We start from the raw sequence: 19,628 nt of genomic DNA on the forward strand, positions 1-19,628 counted from the left end.
GTCCAATGACAGCCCGGTGGGATCCATCAAGCAGTAGCTCTGCTTAGAGCTGTTCTCCAAATTTTGGTTTTCAGTCAGTAACTTTATAATTTTGGTGTCAAGCTCCGGTAGACAGCTATTTTTCGTACAACCTTTTGATAAATATCTGTACGCTACCTCTCGAGAAAAAAGTTAGCAACTAGCAACTAGCAACTAGCTAACTTTTTTCCTGCAAGGGAGAATTTAGAATCCTGATATTTCCATCAGGAGTTGGTGGAGACCAAACCAGAGCTAAAAAGACAGAGAAAACTGGACTTACAGTTTTCAGATTTCAAGAAATACAACAAATTACTACTATGTGGACAGTTTGAACTTTTATTTAGCTAGCTAGCTTTGAAATTAATCGGATGAAGGTTTAGACAGCAAAGATTAAAGTCAGGTCAAATCTTTTGTAAATTACCTTCTCTGTATTACATTATTTCCCCAAACACAATTAAGATTACAATATTTGTGAAAACACATCATTATCTCTACACCTAGAGTGTCATTTGAGAATCTGAGCGTTTCTGTAGCTATAAATAATAAAGGAGGTCAATGATGAGTAGACACATAAAATGACACAGCCATTAAAAAGCATCATCATGGGTTTAAATATGTAGCATTTACGCGTTATCACAGGCAGACACAGGACAGATACAGTGTGTGATATTTTAATCTAATTTTTTATTTTTTTTTGGTAAGCCTCTTAAGGAAAATTGAAGGGGAAATTCAGGCGTATAAAGGTTAATTACAGCAGATGAGACCATTCATCAGTGGCGTGAAACTTAAGACGCTCTGCAGTGCAATTTCCTCAGTACCTTCGGCTCCGTCATGTTGATGCCAACGAGGAACAGAAGCTCTCCGACGAAGAGGTTGAGGCACAGGTTCTTGTGGATGGTGTTGCGGTCACTTTGCAGGCCTCTGAAGAAGCAGAAGGTGAAGAGGCTGATGGCCAGGCAGACAAGAGACACCGCGATACCCATCCTGGTGATGACGGTAAGGAGAAGCTCGTGCACGCTTCCCTCCCTCTGCAGAAAGTAAAAGACAAAGCATGACCTTTACTGTTGCACTGTGTCATTGTAAAAATGCACATTTCTGATGTGTCTTCGTAAACACTATTTTTAGTACCCTGTCAACTGCTGTAGAAGGATATTAACCCAGGTTTTTGTGTTAAAAAATCTACAATATATTTAATATTATGGGGCGGCACAGTGCCATGGTGGTTAACACTGATGCCGCACAGCAATAAGGTTCTGGGTTCGAATCCATGGGCCGAGTGGGGCCTTTCCTGTATGGTGTCTGCATGTTCTCCCTGTGTCTGCGAGGGTTCTCTCCGGGTACTCCGGCTTCCTCCCACCATCCAAAGACATGCTTGTTAGGTTAATTGGTGATTCTAAATTGGCCGAGGGTGTGAGTGTGAATGGTTGTCTGTCTGTCTGTGTTAGCCCTGCGTTAGACTGGAGACCTGTCCAGAGTGTACCCACGTACAACAGCGGTTACAGAAGACGAATGAATGAATTAATTTAATATTATTATATTAGGGCAGGAAATGATCACCTAATAACAAGAAGAATGATTACAGCAGGCAAAATGTGTTTTAATTTACATGTGAAACAGATTTGGAAAAACTAGGACTATAGCTATAGTTTAACCTGATTTGATTAGACCTGATGTCATTTGGTCCTCGAACTGAACTCGAGATCATATCAAGCAGCGCCGTGTTGCAGCACATGACGTCAGCAGAAAAACTGCCACAGAGAGCCGCTATCATGTGACACCAACATGTGGGTTCTCATTTTGAGGCTGAATAAGTGTTTCAGAAGATCTCAAACTGAGCGTCTTTCAAAATGGGCACCTGGCAAGATGGGAAAATAGCAGACCTGACCATACGAAATATCACTCAAGGGCACGGTGGCCTGGAAGTGAGGCAATTCCCCCCGTGATATTTGTAATTTTATTGAGGGCAGGAGTTACAGTTGAGGTGATGTAGGGAATCGGTGTGAGGCTAAACCTAGCCTCAGGGCTCTGGTTTCAAGCTGTGGTTAAGGTTGAGGTTAAGACAGATGACAGGCACAGAGTTCATGAGTTGGGACGTATTATTAGACAAACCACAAACTTATCCTGTACATTTATTACTGGCTGAGTCCCGGCTACACATGCTATTTATCATGTAATTGTATTGTAATTGCATTTCGCAACCAAAATGGATCCTACACCACTTCAAGAGAGGTGGAAACATAAGTTAAAGCTTAAGTTATGCTGTTTCCCATGATTCTCTGGGACATATGCATGAAAGAACATTAGACACGGAGCACAGGTAAAACATAATTACTTCTGATAATGGTATGGCACTTCCTATACTGATCCACAGTCTCGCTCTTTTAAAGTGGCAGGCCTACTGCCTTTTCTCTCCTCCTTTCTCCCCTCCTCCCCACCGTTACCTTCTCCTCCAGCTATAATCTAATTATCTCCACTGAAATGCCATTCTTGTTCTTGCCGTGTGCGCACAAATCTTTCAGCGAGACGGGGGAAGAACTAATTGAGACAGAAAAATAGCTCATGCAAACCACACGGCGAGGGCCACTTACCACATTTCCCCGATGAGCCATGAGGATGGCAAAGTTGGTCAAGTGACTGCAGGAGCAAGTCGTGTGGCTCTTATTGGTCTCCAGCAGTTTACAGCCTTGAGTGGACCAGTATCCCATCATACTGCGCTCTGAGTAATTCCAGAAGGAACAGTTTGGATTGTAGTAGTGTTCCTTCTACGAAACACACACAGAAGAAAAAAATGATTAATCATACATAAACGCGCAATGCAATATGCATGAACGTACACAAACGCATTTAGGATGTTGATGTCATGTGCAGACAATGTTTAGATGAGCTTGTTTTGCCAGTTAGTATCTGTGCAGCTACTTGAATGTTCATCGTCGGGGTTTAAAAAAAATAAACACAAAATAGATCAAAACAGGAAAATGAAACGATCCTAATATGGTGAGGTGAGAGAAGGTTGCTATGGCAACTTTCAAGCACATCAAAACACAAACAGAAGAAGCTCGCCACCCATGACACGCCGACATAAATTGGATGTCTTCTCAACATTTATACACACAAAGTGCTGGACTTGTCCATCACTGTAAAAGGCAAGCGCAGCTTTCAGTATTTTTTGTTCTTTTCTGCAAAGTAGCTCCGCACGGCGGTGTGGGTAAATCTCAGGAGGGGGCTTACATCCAGGTGCTCCAGTGTGAAGATCACGGGGTCGGCCACAAACACACGGCTGGACTCCTTTGTAATAGAGGCTGACAGGATGTGGGAGTTGACGGTGAGGGAGAGGTTGTGTTTGTTCAGGTCCCCCAATCCCCTCAGAGTGGCGTTTTCAGTGCTGAGGAACTGACCCAGGTGTTTGTAGAGCACAAATACCAGCTTAGCCACACCTGCAACCAGTAATAAGAAGAATCACCAGTTATACGGCAAATTAACCATCGTGTGAGTCTTCCAAGCTTTAATGGGCTCGTTGCTTCCTCGTGGGTGTGTATGAACACAAATACGTGTTGCTTTGCTAATGAACACGCAGAGTTTTTAACAAAATCCCACTTTGCACAACAGATTAATTAAAAGAGTGTCAGTCTGATTTGCCTTAACCTGCGCACAGATAGAAGAGGTGCAGACCTGTGATGTTAGACACATACTTCTTCATTCTCTATTATTCTGTATAACTGTTGTATTATACCATGATTAAATAGGAAAACAGTAACATCGGAAAGTGTGAGTTTGCCTCGCTGCTTTTTGTCTAATTGAGATCCAGCAACAAACATTTACAAGACATCTCAGCCAGCTTGGCTTTTGGCCTCATTTTACTGATGTGTTAAAACTATTTTTTTTTCAACTTGTTTTAATGGCGACTCCAAGAATCGCAATTCTCGGGTCTCAGCCAAGCATATTCACAGCTTATCCAGAATCATATGGCTGATGTTTGGGATAAGATATGTTAGAGTAACACAACACAAAAACTAACTGCGCGCCACCTCTGTTTTACTAAAAAAAATCTTAGTTTGGTACAATTGCCAAGGCTAACAGTCTATCAAGCTAACGACCGGGTAGCTTAATGTAGGAAATTCAAAGGTGTAATGAAAAGATGGTTGTTGGGAACGTCCTCAGACATATTATAAAAGTAAGACGGAAACTCCCATCGCCGCCAAACGGTTTTCCGACATCTTCCTGCCTAATCATGGCTAAATGTTTCTGCAGCTGCAGACTGTTTCTCACCGTTTTTGCTGTTGACTTTCACCGTGTTGGAGGAAAGTTGAAGAGTCGCTCCACCCTTGCTTGTCTGCGGAAATCTGAAGTCCTGCACTTGACCGTCAGTGCTTAGCACGTAAACGTCCAGCACTGAAGAGGTGGAAGGGAGGTGAGGAGAAAGTGAGAAAGAGAGGGACAGAAGGAGAGAAAGGTATCACTCAGGGGCAACACTTGAAAAGCATTACACGGTGTTTAAGAGAGCTCTAACGTTAAGGCCCAGTGGGGTATGTGTAAAGACTCGAGGTTCATTGTACCACTAACAGAATCCGGTCTCATTGGCAAGGCCCTGAAGAGTGTCATTTATTTAAAAAAAAAAATCACTAAGCTCTTGGCTGGTATTGTGAAAGCCTTCGAGGCAAAAGAAAACATAACAACAAGGACGACGATAGAGGATGAGCAAATGGAAGCACCCAGCCCACTGCAGCATGAATGTCAAATATTCATAGGATCAAAAATATCATTGAGCTTTTACTTTTACTTTTTCTTTCCCCTGTGGGTTCAGATAACTCTGGGCTCGACGAGCAAATCTCTGAAAATCCTCCAAATTCCTGCAGCCCCTCTCTCTGGTATGCCAGCTGCCGGGTGGTGCTCCCTTTGATGTGTGAAATTACTAAAGGGTCAGGAGGACACACGTATCAGCACACTCCCTCCCATCAGAAACGGCCTCACTTCCTCAGATAGATGGCTTCTGACAGACGGAGATGAGGAATTGTTCTCTGGTTGCTCCCCCCCTCCCACCACCCCCCACTTCCCTCTACCTTTTAGCTCACTCTCCCGCTCTGTTTTCCCTCGTCTTGCCCTTGATGCTCTCCCCGAGATGCCTTCTGGGCTTGGACAAACTGCTAATTAGAATCAACAGTCATTTTCAACTTTTTTTTTTTAAGTCATCAAGGGAGGTCAGGTACGCCTGTTCTCAAAGGTTTTGCTTCCCTTCACACAGCTGCATTCATTTTTCTTCGCCGGAATACAATCTTCACCGTGCAGATGAGCGAATGCTTGATGAGCTCATAAAAACTGCCTGAATGAGGTGATTAAATATTCAATATACGGCATATTACACAATGTATTAATCAATACTTTCGGTAACAACGGAGCAACTAGTCCTTATCAGTGTGGCTAACTACTACTTAATGGGAAAGGCCTGGAGAGAACAGATACAGTCATGTCTGAATGGAAGAGTGCAATTCAATTGGATTCTTTGTTTTCCCCCAGAGGTCTGGACAGTTCATCTCGCAGCACACATTCAATGAGGTGACTTTACAATGCAAGAAAAAGATTAAAAATCAATGAGGTATAAGACAAAAGCGGGTGAGTGGAGGACCATAACCATAGCAACAAAGAGCTATGAGCAGAAATATGACAGTTCACCGCACAAAGCTGACTTAAATGAATGAGATCATGTTGCTAATAAAGTGCCTCAGAGGACAAATGTGCTTTTTTTCGCTGTTCAATCAAACTTTTTTTATTGTGACGCCAGTAAGATGAGATGTGCCCATTTTCATTTTTATTATTTTTTTGTAAATTGAGGCGTGGCTGGGTTAAGAGAAAAACAAAAATCACCTCTTCAGATAGCTTTACCATTCTGTTTGAAGCAGTTTTACTGAGATGTGGTGCACAGCCAAAAAGGAAAAACCATCAGTGAGTCATAAATCATGAGCGGTGACTGACAGATGTGTACGTGTAGTTTTCTCTGTTCAACAGTTTCTGGGGAGGGACTTACTGATATTCTCTGCAGGCACTTTTACGATGGCGGGCTCAATCAGGTTTTCTGCAAGGACAAACGCCCCTTCCTCCAGGGTATCCAGCAGCATTGTGGCAGCGTGCGTTTGTTCTGTGGAATTCATGTCTTTCCAGGATTTCAGAGCTTCTGGCCTCAGGAGGTTGTCAACAGTGTCCACAATTGCCTGTATCCATGGAGACAAGTGAAATGTCAGCTTGCTGTTTCATACCATCATAACTTGAGTTTAATAACAAAGAGCGGGGACTGAGAAGCAAATGATAAAAAAAAAAAAGGGCATGCATGGCCAACAGTGACAGCAGCAAAGACCAAAACTGAAATATCAAGATCACTGTGACTGAAGATATGAGGGTTCAAGGAAGTCAAGGGCAACTACAATAATAATGATGATAAAACTTTTAATATGTTTTATCTAATATTCTGTTTATAAAAAAAATTCAAAATAGACCTAATCTGACGATGTCTCTTGTGGACCAATTTCTGTATTGAATAATAATGCGAAACTGCTTGAGGGCATAAAGAAATACAAACCAAATATTTTTTTTCCGCCTTCACTGAATCATGCTGTCTACAATGCTGCGTTCTCAATTCCTGGTTTAAGAAGTTATTTTCCAAAAGAACAATCATCTTCATGGGCAATGCTCTCATTTCCATAACAGGATCTCCCCATAATGGCTTGAATACCATTTTCCTGGAGGAAAAGGGGGCATTATCGTGAAATCCATGTCCTGAGTAGCAGTCTGAGTCCAAGCGGCGGAAAATTTCTGCTTGTTTTCAATGGCAATCCTTTCATTTCCTGGTTTCTGATAAGCAGTAAGTAAGCTAAACATTCCACAAAACCCACACAAGGATCATATGTTGATAAAACAAGAGTTTCCTTTGACCCCAGCGGGCTGGGTTCATGACTTCTGCGTGGCACTATGGAGGAACAACATCACCAACTTTGTGAAATCCCGTCAAAAACAGACAAAGATCTAGAGCAGCCCTTGGTGTGATAAATCAGAGTGACAATTTAACCATAGGTGCCATTAACCGCAGCAAGACCCGCCACAATAACGGTAATTAGCCACAACAAGCCCTTGCTCACTGTACCAATTAGTCAGAGCTGTGATTATCCAAAACACTAATTGACCACAGACAGGATTATCCGTTTGCCTGAAATAGCAAGAAAGGGGATCAACCAAAGTCTGCACCAATATATGATTAACCACAACATTTAACCACAGAGCTCATGTTAACCACAGCTATGATGACTGCATCCAGGCACAGAGCTCTCAGCGTGTCTTTATATCTCGGGTCCAAGCACAAAAATCAATCTCTGTGGCCCTGACCTTGGAGGCAACTGGAAGCCTGTGTGCTGGGACTATGACAGGAGTTAAGTGTGTGCGTGTGCATGTGTGTGAAAGAGCAGGCGAGAAAGAGAGAGAGAGAGAGAACGGGCGATTACAGGGTTGGAGCCATTACAGCCAGACGGACACTAAATGGTCTTCCCCCGCCCCCCGGTAAGCCATCCTCAAAGGATCCATGAAATCCAAAAGGGGGAAAGAATCGTCTGTCTCTAATTTGTGTAACACAGAAGGAATCTGTCGTCTGATTGAATTCGCTTTAATTTTCGCCTGGATGGAGGTCAATTTACAAATCACAGGGGTGCTAGCAGGGGAGCCCCTGTGGCTCGCTATAGCCACGGAAACGTACCGAAATGGCGAGAGCTCAGTGAGCAGGACGTTGAACATTCAAGCTGCTCTGACTTTAAGAGCAATAAATGACAAACGCTGACAAAATCACAGCTAGCGGCCATGTTAGCGGCTTTGTGAGGCGGCTGCAGGCACAGCGGTGCGCTCACATGCTTACAGTGACAAGGCTAACATGCTGGTTAACGTGTGTAATGTTCACCATCTTTGTTTAGCATTAAGCTAATGGTAATGTCATTATTTTTTAATGCTCAGAACTCGCGGGGGGAAATTAAGGCACTGTAAAATCCTTGGCGTCCTACTGGTACAATACAGGACAAAGCTCTGTCAATTGTTAATGCACAAGTGTGAAACTATTTTTAGATACACTGTGCTAACAAACACCAACGTAGGAATAATTGATCAAAGAGAATGTTCTAAATATTCAGCTTTTCTTCATTATGATAGCTGCCTGCACATCAGTGGATACACCAACAGAAACTATTGATAGCTAATCATATCATTAATAGGGAAATTTGCCAAAATGAAAACAATCTGTGTACAAATACAGAAGGTGATTTTGCCCAAGAAGAGGCCCTTGGTGTCGGACTTCTGTGCCAGATGAAAGGTTAAGGGATCACCATGGATATACCAATCCATCTCGCAGATAATAATCTGGATTAAATCTGTGGACCAACAGAGTGACTTAGCGTGCCGCAGCAGTAAAATGAGACGCCACAGTAAAAAAGAAACCCCCGTGAGGCACTGAGAAATACTCAAATCTGATCATTTGTTTTATGCCACGCAAGGCATGGTCTCCCGTGTGTTTACGCCTTGCTCTTCTCTTTCAGCAGAACCTACCCGAGGAAATAAACTTCCCCGCAGTCAAAGTAAAACGTCTGGGTGAGCGATTGAAAAATCTGACTGGGACCCAAACATATAATAAACTCAGAAATTAATCCCACAGTTAAAACACAACTGCAATGTGAGAGGAGTTGGTTTTTTGTTTGTTCTTCTTTTTCTTCTTCTTCCTCTTTTGCTACGGGGACAAGGGAATGCAGAAATTGTACAATGTAAGCAAGCGAAAATTGAGCACACTGCCACTTTGATCACACTTCTGGCTGACAGGGAGGTGCAATTACGACCGTGGGAAGGCAATTATTCACACAACTTATAAAGAGCCGACGAGAGCGATGGAGAGAGAACAAGTGGAGGAGGAAGAAAAAGGAGGAGAGAGGGAAATAAACGAAAGATGTACAAGAGTCACAGCGAAGGGAGAGGAGGACAAAAATGGCGCGATTCCGATGCCGGGATCCGCAGATGGAGAGAGTGACAGGAGAACAGACAGCAGTGTCAGATGAGGAAGTGGACATATTTTGTACAAGCAGGTCACTGGGCACACACTGTAACAAGACAATCAAAGACATAAAGACAGGCAGTGCTGCATGCTGCTAGTCAGACATCAGGGATTGGGGTGAGAAAAAAAGAAAAAAGCGTTGTGGAAAGCCTGGCAGTTATACCTTCATGTACGCTCTGCATGTCTTCTCTCTTTTTTGAAGCTTTTCCACACAACAAGAGGATAAGGCACAAGAAACAAGAATGCAGAAAGAAGTAGTAAGAAGACAGCATTAAATCATGGCACTTACCATCAGTTACAGAGTTAATGAAAAGAAGAGAAAGAACTACAACCTTAAAATAATGCGACAGCTCTAAATGCTTCTGGGGCGGAAGGGGGGGGGGGGGGACAATTTCAAATATGAATATGGATCACATAATAGTGGGATGGGAAATGCGCACCAGCGTGGAGATAAAAAATGCTGAGGCCAGATTCTGATGCTCTCCATTAGTAATGCTTTAAAATACACAGGGAAGATAAACCATGCAGGATGAGGTCATTTGTATTGCAAGTCATGGAGAAAATAATATAGTAGTTGTGCTTTTTAAACCCCTTTGTTAGAGTCCTGGCATTAAATGAGTCGCCGTCTCCTCCTAATTGAGTCAGGCCAGAGAAAATCACATATTGTAGCGCTCACACGTAATGGGAAACAAAGAGATACAATGATCACTGTGCCCAGATTACAAAGTCCACATTATAAATACCTCAAGAAAGCATGCACAGGAAACCAAGCAAGACTGCTACTTGTTCATTTCTAAGGCTGAGGATACAAATGGTGGGATTCTCCACGTGCCCCACGTTTCGGATGTTCAGATGTATGACATTCTTCTCTTGTGCAGGCAACTACTCGCTACTACTTATATCTACTTAATCCAATAGAAAACAGCCGGCAGACTTCTGAAACTTGTTTGACTTGTGTGCAGTAACTTGATTTCAGGAAAGCCAGTTTCCATAATCAGCGGAGGAGATTAGAAAAACCTGATTCTCTGATTTAACTTAAGATCTCTTGGCCACGTTTATAGGTTTTTCGGGTGCAGATGTTTAGGGCAAAGTACGCGGACGAGGAAAGCACTGCCGCTGCAGAAGTGCGACAACATCAGCGGAAGGATAATTCAATAATTAAATTCACAACTTGAAGTAGCCCGCTCGAAGAGTAACTCAATATCAGGCTGGAAGTAGTATCTAACTGCACTCTGTTTCACCTCGGTGGCGTTTGGCTGTGGCTGCATGTGTGTAGCTGTAACAACGCGGAACACAGCGCGGGAGCGAACCTGTATATCGCTGCAGAGAGTTTAAATCACCGGAAAGCAGCAAGAGAGATTTTCAGGAAGTTTAAAGTGTCATGGAGTTGTTGTTGCGATGCTCCTAACACTGCAACCCTATCGGTGCTGCAACAAGAAACCTGTTAGCTCCTATCTTCAAATGCGTAATAGCAGTTTAGTTTGTCTGAACATGAGGGCAACAACTACGGGTGGAAATCACCGTGTTTACAGAGCGACTGCTGTCTCCAATGTCTGAATAACAATGCAATTTTTCAAACTGTCACTCATCTCTCCATGGGACTTGCGAGAAGCTGAGAGGTGAAGGTATATCTCGGGCCTACTCTTTTCTCACCGAGTAACTGCGGAAGCTCCAGGAGTGAGGACTTCCACACTTGTCAGCGACGAAGAGTTATTCTTTGTGTTGGTGGGTAGCTCATGGCCATTAGCTCCTTTAAGGTGGAACTGCCAGGTGAGCCTGTGTTTCCAAAGCCGGTAATTACTAAGGAGCTGTAAAGGAATGAGCTTCCCCTCAGGGCCAGACCTGCCTCTGTAGCCCCCTCACCTGAGACCTTAGTGTGTCTATGAATGTGTGTGTATGTAAGAGAGAGTGCGCAGTCCGGTTTGTGTTTCCATGTGTCGGTAGGTGTCCTGCTAATGAATGTCTTGAGTCATGCTGACACCGAGTTGGGGCAAGAGCGGGCCAAAGTTTAATGAGAGGTTGCAAAAGGCCAGACAGGATTTTCACACCACCTTGTTGAAGCTGCGTCCAGCTGAGTCCTTCTCGCTGGGCCTGAGCTCCTGTAGCTGAGCATCGAGGATGTCCACGAGCTGCTCCATCAGGCGCACCGAGGAGCTGACGTCTCCGGCAAACACTGGGCCCTGTGTGTGTCGCGCCAGCTCGTTGGCTAAATTAGCAGCGTTTTCACCACTTCGGATCTAAAAATGGCAACAGGGAAAACGGGGACGTGTCAGTGAAGTGTCAGGGAGGCAGGCTTGAGCTCAACGTGATCCTGAAATAATGCATCTCACATACCCCTGAGAGACTTAATGCAATATGGTCCGTTCAGGAGGAAGAGGCATTTGTATTTAGACCAAATGTAATCCTGTAAACTATGCTGTGTGTAATGCAACAGTTATTTTGCTTCTTTTTCTTGGTGCACCCAAACCTACCTTCACTGAGAAGTGAACACTGTCATATCACATTCACATATTATACACTCGCTATATATTAATCTTCACAGTGCGATCCTTTTAGTGTACAAGAAATCAATCCATTATGTACTAAGAGGAAACGAAGCAGTACATGAGCAGACATCAATCAAAATGCGACTCTGAAATGCCACCGCCAATTAAACTTCACAAAGAGAAAGCTAATGCATATCATGTGGACTGAAATTACGAGCAGGAAAAACATTCGTGTCATTCAGTCCTTGAACCGCTCAGTCTCCAAGGTGTAATTCAGAGATATCAGAAATGTCTTGGCTGGGCTGCAATATCCTCCATTTAGTCAAAAGAACCGCGAGAAGCAGTCAGCTGCATAATGGCTGCAGAACCACCATCACCGGCAATTATATCGAAATAATATCTCACATCAGAACTTCCAAAGTCGGGACATCCAATTACGTCCAGCTCATATCTCGGTTTTGCTTTTTAATGAGCAAATATGCAAAAACTAAAATAATTAAGGCTTACTAAGGCTTCTGTTTATCCCACAATATGTCTCAGCAAAGATAGCAACTGTTCCTGTCTGAGGATAATTCCACCCTAAACTGGAATAATGTAAAGTTTTTACCTTCTACCCATTCATATTTCATGAACGCAGAATAAAGATGTTCCCCCAAAAAATTGAATCATGTTTTTTTTTTTTTTTTTGGTTTGAATTTTTGTCCTCTGAATGCCTTTAGGGAGCGTTGCTAGCGTGAAAACGGAATATGTTCAAAACCTGCTTAAAGTCAGTAGTGCGGTATGGAATTAGGACACACCGTTCGCTTAGAAACTTCTACATTTCCCGAAAACGCTTTCCGACTGCAGCCAGAAACCCCTGCCTGAACCTGCTGCACTCTGTGTTTTTTTTCCAGTCGAGAGAAACAACGGTTTCTGCCTTTGAATGCGGCGTGTTTCGTGTTGCATTATTGTGCATCCAACCTACTGAAACGATTATCTGTACATCTACGTTAGATTTCTACCTGCATGGCATCAAAGCGTAAAAAAAAAAAAACACTGAAGAAAGAAGTTCTTGTTCTTTGATTCTCACCCACAGACTGCATTTTCTGGCATTTGCTCCTGATGCTTTAGATAGCTGTTTTTATTCTGCTACCGCACGTTATTTCAGCTACCCTTGAAAAGTATTTTCATGATAAGCACACTTGACCAGTTCTCTTCTGAAATACAGAAAAGAAACCAAACAAGGTCAGAAATTGCCACAAGATGTTGAATTTTAGCCACTTTGCGCGCCTTGTTTGCCGCTATGTTTTGTAACCGACATATTCTCCTCTTACCTTTTGTGCCACTTGAGTCACCCAGTGGGAAGTGCAGTTGCTGAGGTCTGGCCCTTTGGAGCACCAGGTCCCTGCCACAGTGCAGAGGAAAGAGGCGACGCCTGCAGTACCACAGAATAAACACAGCAGTTGGAGGGAAGCCAAAACCTTGCTCAGATACAGTTTCTCCTGCTGATCTTTCATTCATACAGGCTCTCTGCTGCAGGAAACGAATTGTTGAGCAGGAACAAAGATTTTCAAACAATGTTAAACCCTGAAAGCTTTGCAGACTCTTCATGTACAAAAAAAAAAAAGTGTAGAAGGAATACTAAAAGGCTATCGGGTTCCTAAATAGCATGGACAAAACTGCCAAGAAAAATAACAGTGATTTGTTACTGCTTGTAAACACATTTCACAACTTTAAACATATTACATGCTCTGTCTTACTAGGCAAATAAAACACATGATTGCTCCAAATAACACGCTGCTTCACTGACAACAGCAACAACACACAATGGCTCTTTATCTTTTCAACGTTTTCAACTCTCCCTGGCTCCCGGTCTCCAATAGCCCTGCCTTGTATTTTGACAGCTCTGTCAGTGTCTGTGATGGGGTGTTAAGGTAACTTCTGCCAGATTACTGCAGCGGTATCACTGTCAGCTGAACTCACATAACGCCGATCAGTGTTTCAAATGCTGACTTCCTCCACTTCCACTAGAGATTTGAACTCCGATAAGTAACTGTGAAAGCACTGTCTGAATGCAGAGCTTCTGTTTTATATGTTTCCACATACTGTCCATCATCTGCATTAGTTTCTCCTGTGCCCAGTTAGAGCAGCCAACTGTATTTATTTTATTTTTTTCGCTATGTGCAATTTTGTCTGAAAAGTAATGGGTTTTTAAATTAGCCTATAAGCACACAGGGACAATGTACATTATGAAATTGTATTAAAAAAATTAAACATGCCCGTTAGTTGAAATGCTACAGAACATTGAAAAAAGATTGGAATACCCAAATAAGTGCAAATAGGGGGTATTTAACATGCTTGTTAGGTGAGATTTGTTTCTGGTTATTTTTATGTCAATAATGTCATTTTAAGATTTGTTTTGTTACTTATATAAAGAGAACAAAAAAACAAAAAAAACACCATCACTGTTTCCCATTATCTCCCAACCGAAGAAGGACTAATCAAAATTCACAATGAATAGTTTTAACAGAAAAAAAAGTCATACGCTAACAATTGGTAAATAAAGAGTACTTTTGATAAGTTGGAAAATATGCAGTCTTTGCCAGAGAAAAGTTAATTCACATCCCATGGCAATTTTTGAGGTTGTACTTTGTGGCATAATTTCATTTAATTATCATATTGTAAAACTGAAATCACTACTTTTCAGGTGTTTCTAGCTGCAGGCTAAGTTATTCAAAATGCTGTTGCTGTGACATAAATTTAATTAAGCTTTTAAAGAAATTGTTTTTTTCTGGAAGTTAGACGAGAAAAAATCAATACCGCTTTCACGTCTGTAGTGTAAAATCAAACCTAAATCTAAGAGAGTTATCTTAGCGTAGCTTAAACGTTGCTAAACTGGAAGCTGCTGGAAACAGCTAGCTTAAAACTGGGGCTACTTGCGCCTCTGAATCTCACAAATGAACACGTAAGAAACAGAACATTTCTGTGTGTACACGGATTAAACGAAACAAGAACATTTCCCCCACAGGCCTTTAGAAGCGCTAGCACATGGATTTTTAAGCTAATTAGCTTAGCATCCCACTGTTTCCTCTCTCTGATGACAGCTTAGCTGAACATGACACAGAATTGAGAGTGGTGGCAGTTGAAGCAGCATTTAAAACTTTTCTTTTGAATATTTAAACGCCAGGGCTTTTTTCAGCAGTGACTGGTGTCCCGCAGACTGTCAGTACAAAAAAAAATGCACAATTTACAAATATTTCTATACTACGGAATAAGAAATTTATAGATAAGAGTTACACGTTATACAAAAGTAGGTGTGAAGAACTTGGTGTACCTCTGGTCCCTTTGGGGCAGGGCCTCTCCACAGTGGTACCGGTGTGGGTCTGGGGCCAGTCGATGGCTCTCCGTCTGGTCGCCTCACAGAAACGCCTGGGTGTTGGAGGCAGCTCCGGGACGGTGGGCTCAGCTGTACTTGACCCGCGACTGTCCTCAAACGGGTCTCTTCCATCTCTTGGATCCGCTCCTGCGACCGTCGTGTCAGCTGGCACTTTCGCCATGGGCGCAGCCGTTGTGGTGAAAGCGGCCGTGGTCTTCGGTATGGATGACGACACGGAGAAATCCTCTGTGGTTGGCACTAGAGTGAGAGAATAATGAAGCTGTTAGAGCTGGAGTCATAAATGTTCTCGCCTTGAACTCCTGTTGAGTCTAGCAGCGGGGGATCTGCAACTGTTTGAGTCCCGTGGCTCGTCTGTATTGCTGGAGTTACTGCTGCCCATAATTCCTGAAAATAAAAGCATTGTGCATGTTTCGCTCGTAACTCCCGTTCAGGACAAACCCGCCAACGTGACACGATCCATCTCTGGCTATTTTTAGTTTACTTAAGCCCACAAATCAGACAAGCAATGGCGTTGGGGCATCCTTTGACATAGCTGTGATTTCTTCCCAGCAGAGTCTGTACCTTGGGCTGATTAAATGTCAACAATGAAGACAAAGCCTGTCTGCATTTTACTCCCCCCCCCCCCCTTTCATCTCTCTCACTTTGATAAAGCTGGTGTGTGGAAGGAGAACTGCATCGCTCCGAGCAAAAACCATACATCAGCAATAATGCGATGCCACTGTATTCAGTCCATGCCTACCCTGCGAAGCAAATCTATGTGTGACTGTGTACACGCACGCGTGCAAGTGCGCTTGTGTTTGCTCCATTACTCAGGTGTGTGCCTGCTTAAAATCACTGCGTGCACACTGAAGGATATCTGCGGTGGAGAGCCTGGAGATAACTAGGAAATGAGAGTCGAAATGGGAAATCTATAAATTTTATACAGTATGAATAGCCAATATGAATAAAAAGAAAAACACAGTGTGTGTTTTTGTGTATGCACATGTCTACATGGGTATACTAGGCTACTTGTCTCCTGCATGAGTGATCATACATACAACCACCTGATTGTATTTTGGGATAAAAGCAGCTTCCGACAATGAGGTCTGCTGTTGCGAAAGTAACTACCGCGTTGTCTTCAGGTTCCCTGGGTGCTTCTGGGAAAATGCAATATCATGCTATCTGACACTCCATCATCAGACACCTATCTCCATTTCCTGTGAGAAAACGGTGACAAAGCCCACATTTCATGTTTCACACTCATCAGACGGTCAGGGACAACTTTGCTTTTTCCTTCCAGTAAAATATTTGAGCTTATTACAAAGCTGATATGTGGAGATGTGGTCAGGAAGATACTGCAGGGAGGAAACTGCGGCCCTGCAAGGCTCACCACAAAAAAAAAAAGAAAAGAGAAAAAAAAGAAAAACTACAGTGCAGCTAATTTGTGACGTTTCACATAATGACCTTTTCTCCTGACATGAGGCCCTGGCTAATTACCTAGTAGTCATTGTGTGTTTGTCACCCACACATTAACAAGTTGGCCTGGCCAGCACGGTTGCACAAGTAACAGTCGACGGTTGCATTACCGAGTATAATGAGGCCTTTGGTTACCGCAAACAGCCATGAAGGTGTTTAGAATTAGACTAACAATAAGGAAGTAAAAAAAGTTACCAAAGCAACCCAAGACAGTGAGAACTGAGTCTTGTCAGTTGGACAATATATGAGGAGCACTGAAGTCAGTTTTACAAAAGATAACTTTAATCCTGAGCAACTCTGACACTGTAATATAACAACAATACATTTAAAAAGAAAGAAAGAAGTTTTTCCAAATATATTATGTAATGCGGGCGAAGATTTTTTATTGACTCAAGAAAAGTGAGATGATTCATAGGCTGACTTGGTTGATTCAATATGCGCTTATAATGCAATACAAGGGCAAGTGTAATTGGGTTTGAGAATATTAAACCTCTCCATACCTGAGCTAACTTCTGCTTTTCCACAGGCTGATATAAGCCCTGATATGAATCTGCACGTACCAATGTGCTTGCATCAACCCGATTAACCCGCCCCTGAAACCGTGAGCCTAAAGCACCCACGTCGCACATTATAGCACAAATTATCAGTGTGTGCCGAGGAGCGTTTTGTTTGTTTGGTTGTCTCCTTGAAAGCTATGCTGCGCACTCAAGGTAGACGGAGACGTGCGGAAATTGAGAATGCGAAGGTAACGAGGAAAAAACGCTTAATTGTTAGATATGGAGGTGGTGATTATTTTCATGACTGATAAACAAAGATCCACATTGCTCCTGTTGATGAATGCAGATTGACTCAAGTCAAAAAATTTAATTTCATTAAAACAGAAGGTTAAAAAAATTTGTCAAAATTAATAGGTGGATTGAAATTTTGTTTTTGGAGGATTTTTGCAAAACTAAAAGAGACTTTACAATTCCCAGAAAATGCCAATGTGTTTTTAGTTAACGCGCTGTTCTCTGAAACTCTTCAATAGCTTTTTTCCTTCACATTCCTCGCTGGTTTGAAGCGGGTGGGTCTTAGCTGGAAAAAGTGATGTCACATACTTTCCTGCCAAATCAGATTTTGAAGACAGATGGCGGTTTGTTTGGTCACAGTCAATCAAATGCATTCAAACCGCCCCTACATGGGCCTACAGCGGCACATCAGCTGAGTAAATACAACTTCAACGTGTTTTTTTTTAAGATGATCGCTGCTCACTTAGTCATGAATATTTCTGTTGATCAACTAACTGATTATTAGACTCGTCATTTACCTTTATTACTTGAGTCAAAGAACACGGGCACATGCTGTTTTTAATATGAAGGGCGAGAACTAACAATTCGTTTTACTTTTGATTCATGTGTTAATAACTTTACTGATTAAATGTTAAAATATATATATATAAAAAAAAGTCTCTCAGCCTAAGATGGTCTCCAGATGTCTTGTTTTATCCAAAACAAATAAAAAATAAAATGTCTAAAAACATGATTATAGTGTGAAATAAAAATTAATGGTCTGGGTTTGCGGCAGGAAAAAAAAATATTTTTGAGAACTCCAACCAGACTGGCATTCCCAAATATTTATTCGTGCTATTAGATACCAGGTCATTGTCTCGCTTGTTCAGACACAATCATGGAATCATACCGCTTTAATTACCAGGGGCACTCAGATGTGAACTGGGTGATTTCTTTAATCAAAGACAAGATAGCGTCTTGGTAGATGTTTATATTCGACATGCCCCGGGCTTCATATCAGATTGGGATTGCGAATGACATAAAATATACAAAATATCAATTCAATACTGCATAAAGCAACGCGCTCGTCTGATAACAATGCGTCTGTCGGGCTATTTTGATGTCCCTCCACCATGCGCGCTACAATTTTCTTTTGATTGCGGAGAGCCAATTCCCCTCCAGTAAGAGCCCCGTGTCCTCTGATAGCACTCAACCAAGAGAGGGCTGCACCAATTAGCTACCATTTCTCTCAAGAGGCAGTGAAGTCACTCTTTATGTGGAATTTGACACCAAAGGCATACTGTTGCCATATGGTGAATAATACCTCTTGTAAATAATGGAAGAGTTTGAGATTGGACACTTGAAAAATGACTGTGACCAGTGTCAAAACAGAGTGTGTAAATTAAAACAGGGCTAAAAGGAAGGGAAATCATTATGCAGGGTCATCAATCAGGACAGTGGAGATGGAGCAGGACTGGTTTCATCACTTTACAGCCCCCCAGAGTCGTTAAAGCATCCGTGAAAAAAATTTATATTAAAGTGAATTCCGATGATCAGATCTTCTGTTAGTCTTCGCTGTTAGAGCTTACATGAACGCATAAAAAGAGCATTTTTAAACAACAACATATACCTGTCCACACGCACATCAGAATAAATGCATCATAAGCTGCTTGATATTCTGTAGAAAGGGAAGCGCAATGACAGCTTGCAGTCAAATCAAGCTGTTTTAATTGGTTTCAATTTCTGAGGCGGAATCAATTACACGGCTAATCCTCGCTGTACACTAACAAATAGAGCCATACAGCTGAAGGGGAACTCGTCATCATTGGTTAAAACGCGTCCTTGCATTAGCATATGAAATGTTGAGCGAATGTCCTATTGTCTCCATATCGCTCCTCAACCACATCCGAGAAGGAAGCACAGTAAATACACTGCATGGTGGAGTAATTACATGCCTACAGACAGCAGCTGGTTAGCTTAGCTTAGCACAAATGACAAGGTGTGACTCTGTGTGTGTGTGTGCGTGGGTCCTCATATATCCCCATGTGGGCCCTCGTGTGGTTTGGTCTGGCTCGTCTCAATAACAAGCCTCTCTTTAGAACTGTGTTGAAGCTACAGTTGGTCTTTTGCCTCTTTACCTAGAGACAGTGCCGGTAATTAATGACAGAGAAACAAATCCCACAAGACATGAATTTTACATTAGGCTGTTGATATGCGCTCATGCTGTTCTGCTTGATTCGAGCTTGCTTGACAGGAGCCTGCGTGGAAGGTAGAGAACCGCAAGACAGCCCGTGCGAACGGCCTAATCCCATGCAAAAGAGCGCGCCATTATTCCCGCTAGTTGTTATGATATTGTCGCACGGCCGGCCGCGTTATTGACACGCGTTTGTTAAAGGGTGGTAGACAGAAAAAGCTCTGCCCGGCGTATCCTGTGTCTGTGTGGGGTAATTTATGAGGCCTGA

General features: G+C 42.6%; 1 protein-coding gene across 1 annotated transcript in view; it reads right to left on the reverse strand.

Annotated features, from left to right (window-relative positions):
• The window catches only part of adgrl2b.1 (adhesion G protein-coupled receptor L2b, tandem duplicate 1), an 80,927-nt gene that overhangs the window by 14,169 nt on the left and 47,130 nt on the right, over window positions 1–19,628 (reverse strand). Inside the window, exons 6-13 of the mRNA XM_084546051.1 lie at window positions 14,882–15,181; window positions 12,882–12,982; window positions 11,134–11,319; window positions 6,038–6,221; window positions 4,285–4,407; window positions 3,247–3,452; window positions 2,607–2,780; window positions 837–1,046 (exon numbers count right to left, since the gene is read on the reverse strand). Coding sequence (XP_084402177.1) covers window positions 837–1,046; window positions 2,607–2,780; window positions 3,247–3,452; window positions 4,285–4,407; window positions 6,038–6,221; window positions 11,134–11,319; window positions 12,882–12,982; window positions 14,882–15,181 — 1,484 coding nt within the window. The remainder of the gene's footprint in view (window positions 1–836; window positions 1,047–2,606; window positions 2,781–3,246; window positions 3,453–4,284; window positions 4,408–6,037; window positions 6,222–11,133; window positions 11,320–12,881; window positions 12,983–14,881; window positions 15,182–19,628) is intronic.

The sequence above is a fragment of the Chelon labrosus genome (assembly GCF_963514085.1).
Source record: "Chelon labrosus genome assembly, chromosome: 6".
In the NCBI taxonomy this organism is placed as follows: Eukaryota; Metazoa; Chordata; class Actinopteri; order Mugiliformes; family Mugilidae; genus Chelon; species Chelon labrosus.